This window comes from Suricata suricatta, chromosome 14 (genome assembly GCF_006229205.1).
Source record: "Suricata suricatta isolate VVHF042 chromosome 14, meerkat_22Aug2017_6uvM2_HiC, whole genome shotgun sequence".
NCBI classification, from domain to species: Eukaryota; Metazoa; Chordata; class Mammalia; order Carnivora; family Herpestidae; genus Suricata; species Suricata suricatta.
In genome coordinates, this window is record NC_043713.1 from 45,646,431 (window position 1) to 45,657,164 (window position 10,734).

The following is a 10,734-nucleotide window of genomic DNA, read 5'->3' on the forward strand; positions in this document are numbered from 1 at the left end:
ATGGTGGAGGGCACTTAAGGGGAAGAGCACTGGGTGTTGTATGGAAAGCAATTTGACAATAAAATATTATGGAAAAAAAATCTGTCATTTACCTTTTGCTTTATTAAAATAATTACTTTCATAGATTTAAATATTCATATGCAAAATATTTCATCAAAAATAAGGTATGATAAATAAATTAATCTACATCTAATCACCAAATCCTAGTCAATATTCTAATTTTTAAAGTTTATTTATTTTGAGAGGAGGAGAGAAGGGGGAGAGAGAGAGAGAAAGGGAGAAAGAATCCCAAACAGGCTCCATGCTGCCAGTGCAGAGCCCAACATGGGGCTTGATCTGTTGAACTGTGAGATAATGACCTGAGCCAAAACCAAGAGCTGGACGCTTAACCGACTGCCCCAGTCTATACTCTTAATTATTTCTTTAATGGACCATTCTTCTCCATCCACATTCTTGTTGCCTTGCTAAAAAGGCCTGCACCATCTCCCTCCCGAGTTATTGACTGCTCTTCCTATGGTGTCCCTTCCCTCCAACTTTTCACAGCCCATCTACCTCTCACACTGACATACAAATCTGATTACATCACTCTTCTGTGCAAAACACTTAGAGCCTACAACATAATGTCGGAATTTCCTTCCCAACTTACAGGTTCTTTCTTCTTACCCCTACCTAATTTATACCTGGCATCTTAAACTATTTGCTAAACTCTGAAGACATCAGGTTACTTCACATCTACATGATTTTGCTCATGCAGTTCCTTCTACCAGAAACCTCTTTTGGTTTGATTACCTGGCAAACACCATGCTCCAAGGTCTCATTCACAATGGAATCCTCCTTTACAACCTCACCCACAAGCCCAGGGATAGTATGTTGCTAAAACCTCTTTTAAAAATGCTTCTACGGCACTTGGTCCAAACCTATCAATAATTACATCATCATATCGTACTGGCACACATTTATCTTTATTTTTAAATTCCAAACTCCTAACAAAGTGCAGCATAAAGGAGATGCTCAATAAATGCTTATGGGAAAAACTGTTAATTTTCTGACTTCCTGCTTTCCTACCTGAAAGGAAACAAACCATGGCTTACCTTCCTGTCTAGGCAAAAATCAAATTTTACGTACACATTGATGTTAATGTGAAAATCTTGATAGTGTTATAATATTTAGAATATAATTAAACTATAAACATTAAAAACTACATTCATACACTTACTAATTTTCAAAACTAATAATATTTTTCAATTTGCTGCCCCCTGCTGTATTTATGGAAAAATATTAAAGGCTGTCACAAAATAAAGAGTGTTTATTTGTACTCAGACCACTGTGTGAAAATAATACCATTAGACTAGGATTCTTCAAGCTTTTTAAAATAAGCTAGACAGTATAAATCACAATTCTATATTTAGAACAAACTGCTTTATAATCTCTGAACTTTCCTAATTCTCAAACAGCTCAACTGTACTGGTTAGGAAGAACAGCAAATTGTGTCCTATGGGAGGGGATCTCTTAGTAAAAGGGAGGCTTTTTGCACAGAAAAATGGAAGATGGGAAGCCATTTCTAAGTACACGACACTGTGCATAAGTATGAGAAAAATCTAACTTATGAACATGATTAGTATGATAGTATCCAAATATGGAAAGGTTTTCAAGAAAGAGGAACTTCAATACCAGCATAAGTTACAGATTAAGAACTAATAAAAATGACCATAAGATGTATAATTACAACATCACTGGTGAACAAATCTGCAGTATATTTATTCTATTCTACTTTAAGGGAGGAGATAAATTGGTAAATAAGCATAAATAAAGGGTTACAAAAGTAAGTTTGTTGGCATAAAAGTTGGAATGACCGATAAGGTTAGAGAAAGTTATAGGAAAACATTTAATTGAGGAAATAATACTTATATGCTGAGGAATCTCTAACTGGGGTTATCCTTTATTGATACGTGCCATTCTTGGTTTCTTCCAGGGTCAAGTGTAAACCTGGGACTCAAAGAAGACCACACTTCTCTAGAAAGGAATGAACAGAATCAAGTCCATAGACTTACCATATTTTAATTAAATATTTTAGGAGGGAAAGGAACCTGACCGAGATCCCAGGGGTACACTGTACCAAATGGGGTGGCCACCTGGAACATATAAGACAATGCTTACCAGTTCCTGTATTACATTAAAACTGATTCTAAAACACTATTTATTTTACTAAATTAATATATTTTACTAAAATGAATCCAAATCACAGTCATCTTCTCTGAATTACTGCATTAGCCTCCTAACACATCTATACTTGCTCCCTTCCAATCAGTTCTCCACAGAGAAACAGATCAGTGTTTTGAAAGTCAGAATCTTATCTTGTCATTCAACCACTTGAAAACCAGTCTTAGGACTAAAACAACATTCCCTCACGTGGCCTCCAAGACTGTGCATGACCTCCCCTGTGTACCTCACCAGGTCACTGCCCCACCATCCTCCCTCCTCTCCCCGCCCTCTTCCCACTTCATACCACCAACCCTGGGTCTTGATAAGCTCCTTGATATAGAGCCTTTACACATGGTGTGTCGTTCACTAGTTATCTTCACTTGAGTAACTCAGCCCTGAAGTCAAATAAGTCATCCTTGACTTCCTAGAGTAGCTCATATCTTGTTTCAAACTCATTTAGATAGCACATTAATATCTTTCTTTTACAGAACTTATCGGAGCTGCAGTTTTACATTCATTTTACAATGTCATGAGTAATATCTCTCCTACTAGTAAGTTCTAAATGCCATGAAAACAGGGACCATTTTTGGTTTTGCTCTGTGTACCTAAGACCTAGTACAGTGCCTGTCATGTATTTCTTGAATGAAAGAGTGAAAAAGAGTGTGTATCAATAGACTCAGTCTTCTGACCTACAACAAGGTTCTGCTGTAATCAGTTTCATTTAACATAGCCTGTGAAAATATCAAAACGAGAGCAGTATCTCTGGGTTTACTTTCACAATCCACTATTTTTATAGCTATTAGTTCTGAATTATTACCATGTTTTTTACCTATGTAGAAATCATATAAAATGTATATATATAATTATATAACCATTCTTTCAAAGACTCTTCAAATGCATCCTTTTTGTTAATGAAAAAGGCAGCTTAACAAAAAGTTTAGAAAAGGCCTTCAGGGACGGCCCAGTGGCGCAGTGGATAACGTGTCGACTACAGATCAGAAAAGGCCTTAACATATCAATTCCAACAAAAACCCACAATGAAATCACAATTAGAAGTTTTAAAAATCATTTGTTACTTACACATATATTTCCTCAAGGCTATTTGATAAATCTGCACGTTCTTGCCCTTTAAGCCAAGGAGCACTAAAATTAAATAAAACACAATAAAGAAGACTATTCAAGGATTGTGTTTATATCTCAAACAGAAATTACTGATTAAATTACAAATTATTTTAGTTAAGTTTTATTTTATTTTTTAAATTTTTTAAATGTTTTTATTTATTTTTGAGAGACAGAGAGAGACAGTGCAAGCAGGGGAGGGTCAGAGAGAGAGGGAGACACAGAATCGGAAGCAGGCTCCAGGCTCTGAGCTGTCAGCACAGAGCCCGATGCGGGGCTTGAACCCACGAACTGTGAGATGGTGACCTGAGCTGAAGCCGGAAGGTCAACTGACTGAGCCACCCAGGGACCCCTTTAGTTAACTTTTAAACATTACCTACTTTTATTAAGATGTTATGTTGTACAAATCTATACAGTTCCAAAAAAGTATCATTGGCATTAACTCATTGTGTCCTCCCAGGAAACCATGATGAAGAAAATCTTGATATTATTCAATTAAAATATGGCTTAAAACCCAGAAGTGAATTCATAGGATATCATGAACCTGTCCAAGTTTGCATACGTGGCAGAACAGGTTCGAGAATCCAAATTTCCAGATTCACAGTATTTGTGACACTGTCATGAGTTGCCAACTTTTTTCTAAATAGTGTCTCAAAAACAATTTTAACAAATAGAGTGGTTACCACATGACTGCAAAAATACATATCAGCTTCTCATGAAAAGGGCATTTATAAGCATTCTAAAATTGTATCTATCATTTTCAATAAAAAAATTAAAAATAATAGAACCATTATCATTAGCAAATTTTACTGCTGTTTTAAGACACATAAAAAAATTATCCCACTGGTAGATAAAAAATTTTAATAATGGCGATTTAACGGAATTCTCTTCACACAAGTTTATACATCTTAGGGGGTCAAGTGGGCAAAGCTGATCAAAGATCATTGCAATCAGTATGACTCACTAAGATTAAGCTTCCGCTGCTAGAAGATGGTCCCTTCACAACAAAGGGCAGGGAGAAGCATCAGAAGCACCAAGCACGGGTAATTCCCAGACCGCAAGCACTCTCAGACAGAGGCAGGTCAAGGAAGTATTGCTAGGTCAGCAGAACCAGGCTGTCTAAAGAGAAAGATTTCCCTCTCTCTCTCTAAACATAATTCAGTAGCTATTTTATCCCTATGAACCCTGTGTTTCTCTTTTACACGAAGTACATTCTGCAATGTGTTTTTTTATCCTTTTTTTATTTCAATGCTTTATACCAAGCCCAAAAGGTGTTCTTTTTAAGTACGTCTTTTATTTTTATTTTTTTTAAATGTTAATGTATTTTAATTTTGAGAGAGAGAGAGAGAGACAGAGTGTGAGCAGGGGAGGGTCAGAGAGAGTGAGAAAGAGAGAGAGAGAGAGAGGGAAAGAGATAGAGGGAGACACAGAATCCAAAGCAGGCTCAAAGCTCTGAGCTGTCAGCCACAGCCTGATGCAGGGCCCGAACCAATGAATCATGAGATCATGACCTAAGCTAAAGTCAGATGCTTAACTGACTGAGCCACCACACACCCCCAAAATAAATAAACTTTAAAAAAGGGGTGCTTGGGAGGCTCAGTGGGTTAACTGACTTTGGCTCAGGTCATGATCTCACAGTTTGTGAGTCAGAGCCCCACATCAGGCTCTGTGCTGACAGCTGAGAGCCTGGAGCCTGCTTCCGGTTCTCTGTCTCCCTCTCTCTCTGCCCCTTCCCTGCTCACACTTTGCCTCTCTCTCTTAAAAATGACTAAATGTTAAAAAATAAAGTTTATTTATTTTGAGAGAGAGAGCACACACAACCATGAGCAGGGGAGTGGTACAGAGAGAGAGGGAGAGAGAGAAAAAGAGACTCTGTGCACTATCAGCACAGAGCCTGACACGGGGCTTGAACCCAGGAATTATGAGATCACGACCTGAGCTGAAATGAAGAGTCGGAAGCTTAACCAGCCAAGCCACCCAGGTGCCCCCAAAAGTGGTCTTAATTTCTATATATATTTTCCTAAGAACGGTATTTTATATAAACACAATGCACAACAGAGAGAAATAATCTTTAAAAAGTATGATCTTTTTATAAGAACAGAAACGTAGAAATATAGCTTACTTCAGTTGATAAATAGGCGGAGCTGTCCCTGGGTATTCATTTGGTAGCATCACCTGTAAAGCAGTTTTAAAAAAAAATCTGTTTATACTTCATCATGGCTCAAAAATAAAAATATTTATAAAGCTAGTCACTGGACAAATTTCTTACTTGCCAAACTAGAAAACAAAGCCATCATTTTGTTCAATCTCAGGAGAGAAATGCCTACTCATATTTATACTTACCACTTTAAATATGTTGTTAACGACAATGCCAATTTTTTAAGAAGTGCATTATTTACAGAGAAAGTATACAAGCAGTGAAAGCTAGGAACTAAGGGTGGGGAGGACAAAGAGGAAAGGAAAAGAAACGTGACATAGGGCATTCTACTTTAACGTCAAGTGAATAGAGTGGCACTATAGCATGTTCTGGGTATTTTTCTGAAGAAACACTCAAAAAAATCTATTAAACACTGTTAAACACATTAAATAGCTAATGCTTTACAGACAGCCATACACAGTTGTTGCCAAATCAGTATTATTATAAAGACAAACGCTGACAAAAACTTTTAGGTTGAAAATAGAGGCAGTCACCAAAGAATGAGCATTAATACAGAAAGCTATGCTCATCTTCTCATTTATTTACCTTAACCACACTGATTCTCAGTTAATAAAGAAGTATCTGCTTTATAAACTCTTTTAAATTACTAACCTATTCTTCCTCTTAAAGGTCTAGCCATTCTTCCAGGTTTAAACCCTCTCCTATTAAATGGACAGAACAAAGAATGGAAGTCTGTCAAAGTCTGTCAAAGGTACAGTAAGAATACCTAATTTAAATAACTGGGATAGGAAAGATTGAGACAATGCATTAATGAGTGTCTTTGGCCTGATCAGAGATTTCATTACCCAGGGCTTAGATACTCAATTGTTAACAAAAGCCAACAACATAAAAGACAATTCAGAAGTCACACAATAGTCAGAGGAATACAGGATTAGTCAATCATACAGAGTCACTGTTGTAACCGGAAAATGACTATAGAGAAGGAGGGAAAATACCTGCAAGCAAAGTGTCCACTTGGGGTCATCTATATCGTCGCTAATTCTAATACAAAATATTTTGGCACAGTCATCAATGACACACCATTCCTCGCCATAGATAGCTGCCATCGCTTCAATTTCCTCATTCTGTAAGAAGTTGATGGGAGGGGAAAAAAAAGTCAATGAATGGGTACACTCTAAAATCCAGTTTTCCTTCCTCCTTATAAAGTATTTGCATTTAACATGACTAGCCTTTAAAAGGATACCTGAAGGAACATTGCCAAGTCTTAGCAGCAGTCACCCCGTTCTACTCTGTAAGTGGTTGCCAGACACCGCTCCAAGGACTGGGATCAGCCTCCTGTAACATTACTGGGTTCTTGGCCAAGACTGAGCCAAAATATATATGCACTCCAATACCCTACTGCATGATTTACAAGTGTAAAGATGACCACATATTGTCTGCTTTACCTTTTTTTAGGAGGTCATTCTCACTCCCACTCCCCAGTATCCTTGCTATATTATTAGTCATACAGTCCTACTTAATATCTCCTTTGTTTCTTTTGGATTAAGGCACAGGACTGGGTGGTTATTGGGTTTTTTTGGTAATCAAATCCTAAACACATTCCAGAAATTATTCTTGGTTTGGGGTTAAAGAGGAAAAATTACAGGATCTAAAGGTGTAAAGGGGAAGCAAAGTATGCATCCTTGAATCATCTCATTTTGGCCTCAGGGCCCAGGAGGAAAAGCTTTTAGGAGGGCCCACGTGAGCCATGGACTAGGGAAAGCGCACTATCAAGAATCAGATCCAGCGGGCCCTCAAGGAACTCCAGGGTCTGTGTTATTATTGCCCACTTTGCAAAGGCAGAAACTGGAGAGAAGTGGCTTGTCCAAGGTGAGCCGGTGGCGACAGGGCAGAAAGCAAAACCCGGATTTCTGTCGCCGGCCAGGAGCTGCTCCGTCGCGTGCAGATGGTTGACGACGACACCGTCGGGGGCAGGCCCAGCCCGCCGACGCCCGGGAGCGGCTGGCGGGAGGGCGATCGGCGGAGAACAGGCGCCAAGAAAATGGGACGCAGCGCAGCACACGGCGCGCCTGGAGGCCGGGACGACGCGGGCGGGAATGGGAGCGGCCCCGGGCAGAGGGTCTCTCGGCGGAGGAGGCCCGGGACGGCGAGGCGAGGCCGAGCCGAACCTGGAGGTCGGCGCCCCGACAGGCCCTCACCTGCCTCTGGTCGGTCCCTGCGTCCCCCTCAGCCATGTGGCCCCGGGAGCAGCCGGGCGGCCGCCGCCTGCCCAGGTCCGGAGTGCGGGGGAGGGGCGCTGCGGCGGGAGCGGAGCACGGGCAGCGGCGCGGCAGACCCGGAACCGCAATCCGGGACGCGCTGCGCAGCCCGCATCTGCTTCCGGGTTGCGGGCCAGGTGATGCGAGGGGTCTCCGCAGCCGGGTATCTCTCGCTGCCTGGCGCCTGCGTTCTTTCGGCCCCTTCGTGGCGCCCGGTGAAGTCGTCCCGCGACAGAAGCGACTGGAGGGCTTCTGGCCACCGCGTCCTGGAAACGCCGGGGCTGGGGGCTTCAGGTCGCCCACTGCGGCCGCGGTATACCCCGGAGGCCCCGGGAAACTTTGGGGAGTCGGGTTTACTGCCACGTCCCAGGGAGAAACTCGACCACGGTCCGCAGCTCAGACTCGGCTTTGCATTTCAAGGCAGGGTTTTGGTTTGTTTTGTTTTCTGGGCTTTTAAAAACGTGTTTTAAGGTATTTTGTCTAATCTCGGCAAGGATGGGTTTGGTTTTCCAAAAAAACGAGAGGAGACAGCAGGTTGCATTTTGAAAGCGTGCAGGAAAACTTACCCACTCAACTGTTGTATTGTGATAGCTTTTGAGGGTTTTGTGTGTTGTTGTTTTAGCGTTCTTAGACATTTTGCCTAAAAGCACTTTTTGTACAAGACTCTAGTTATGCCAGCCTGTGTAATGGTCATTGTTTCATTACCCAAAAAAATTTGAATCAATTTGGTTAGTTCTTCTCCACCCCACCCATTTCGACACCTACATTCCAATGCATTAGTTGTGAATCGTATGGATATCGTAATCAAGCAACATAATATTCAACAGGCATTTTGTCCCCTCTTGCTTCACTTTCTTCACACGCACAAACAAAACCTCAAAATATTACATTCTTAGTCTCTTTTGTCTTTCTTAATTACGGGCATATTTTAATTCTCCTATAAAACTTATCAGACTTAAGGGTGCGCCACTTAAGTACTTGTAAAGAATTCTGCTTAAATTACTTTGAGCGGATCTTAGGCTTGTGGATTTATTAATTCAGATATTTGTTAGGCTCTTACGTTAAGCTTTAAAGATGATGCATTTTCAGACAATGCATTGCCTTTAAGGAGCAATTAAATCAAATTAGGATTAAAATGGACTAGAATTGTGTACTGTTGTGTTAGTAGCACAAAGAAAGGCTGTCCAGCCATTTTTTTTTGCTTGTTTGTTTTTTTAAGAGAGAGAGTGGGAGACATGAATCCCAAGCAGGTTCAGGCTCTGAGCTGTCAGTACCGAGCCTGATAAGGGCTTTGACCCATGAACCTGGAGACCATGACCTGAGCTGAAGCCGGAGACTTAACCAGTTGAGGCACCCAGCTGCCTCCGTCCATCCAAATTTTACTGGGCTTCTTGTTCCAGAGAATGTTTGCACTGAGTTATAGAAGAACAGGTAGAGATTAGCTAATAGAAGAAGGGGAAGGTAGTTGTTCCAGATGGTGAGAAAAATGTTGCCAGAAAAATTGTGGCCCATTTAAGAAACTTCTTGCAGTTCATTGCTTCTGACATCACAGCTGTTAACCTCTTGTTACAAGGCTCGAATAACTCCTTTCTGATTGTCTCCATCAATCTGCAGGTGTGCATTCATTTTAGCTCCAAGAAAGGGCCTAGAGGGCTTCGGCCCTTGGTAATGTCAATCCCATTTTCTCCCTCTAATTATTTGGTTTGGACAGTGTGTTTTTCTTTATCTTGAGCCAAAACAGCTTCTAGCCCCTCTTTCCAACTAAGTTGGGCCCCAAAGTCCATGGTTAGGCAGTCTATCATGGTATTTCTCTACTAGGTGAGGAATTTGCCTGTAAGTGCTATGGGGTTTGGCCACCACGCATCTCCAGTTTGCTTGAAACTTTCTGCAGTTAGCATCCTCATACTACCTAGCTGTCCATCTATTGTTAAACTCCTTTAAAAAAAAAAACAACTAAACTTTCTTCCTTCCCTCTAAACTCTTCCTTCATTAACCTCTTCATGTTTCTTACAGCTTCTATTGCATAAAATAGTGGTTTTCACAGCTTAAAAAAAAAAAAGCTCATAAAGGCACATGGGTGGCTCAGTTGGTCACTTAAGCATCCAGCTCTTGATTTTGGCTTAGGTCATGATCTCACCGTTTGTGAGTTCGAGCCCCACATTGGGCTCTGTGCTGATAGCACAGAGTGTGCTTGGGATTCTCTCTGCCCCACTCCCCTGCTCATGCTCTCTCTCTCTCCTTCTCCTTCTCTCTCAAAATAAATAAATTTTTAAAAAGAAAATAAAACATAGAATCCTTTCTTCAGTGAAAGTTTATGTAAAACCGATTAGGTTGTTCTGGCTGAAATAGTGGTGATGGGCCTGAACTACAAGTAACCCAACAACCCTCCCTCCCCCCACAGGGCCCCCTCGAAGACTTTAAACCCAGATCTGAAAACTACCATGTTAAAATATAATGGAAAGCAATGCACAGCACAACTCAGCAGTCTAAACAAAACACACTATATGTTTAATAGACATAGTACCTCTCTTACTATATATCACAGATACCCAGTCTATTTTACCTTCTACAGATGACACCCATGATTTTTTGTTAAAGTCGACCCTTGCACTACATGTATTTGAACAGCAGGGGTCCACTTACGCATGAACTTTTTTGGACAAATACAGTACAATACTGTAAATGTGGTTCCCCCCGTGATTTTTAAAATATTTTCCATAGCTTGTTTTACTGTAAGACTACAGTATATAATGCATATACAAAATATGTTATTCAGTTGTTTATATTATCAGCCTTCTGGTCAACAGTAGGGTATAAGTAGTTAAGTTTTGGGGTAGTCAAGTTATGTGTGGATTTTTGCCTGCACAGGGGGTTGGCGTCCCTAACCCCCATGTTGTTTAAAGGTCAGCTGTAATTCCTATTTCTTAGCTAGAGCCTTTAATTTTTCTTCTGAGCTTAGATTCTGAACAGAAAGGATTCTTTGCCAAAAGGAACAGA

The 10,734-nt window shown here is 40.7% G+C and overlaps 1 protein-coding gene across 1 annotated transcript in view; it reads right to left on the reverse strand.

The window, feature by feature from the left end:
* IMPACT (impact RWD domain protein) overlaps window positions 1-7,817 on the reverse strand; it is a 28,750-nt gene extending 20,933 nt beyond the window's left edge. The window contains exons 1-4 of the mRNA XM_029922695.1: window positions 7,678-7,817; window positions 6,475-6,603; window positions 5,444-5,496; window positions 3,283-3,345 (exon numbers count right to left, since the gene is read on the reverse strand). Of these exons, the coding sequence (XP_029778555.1) occupies window positions 3,283-3,345; window positions 5,444-5,496; window positions 6,475-6,603; window positions 7,678-7,713 (281 nt within the window). The 5' untranslated portion in view covers window positions 7,714-7,817. The remainder of the gene's footprint in view (window positions 1-3,282; window positions 3,346-5,443; window positions 5,497-6,474; window positions 6,604-7,677) is intronic.
* Between the last annotated feature and the right edge of the window lie 2,917 nt (window positions 7,818-10,734).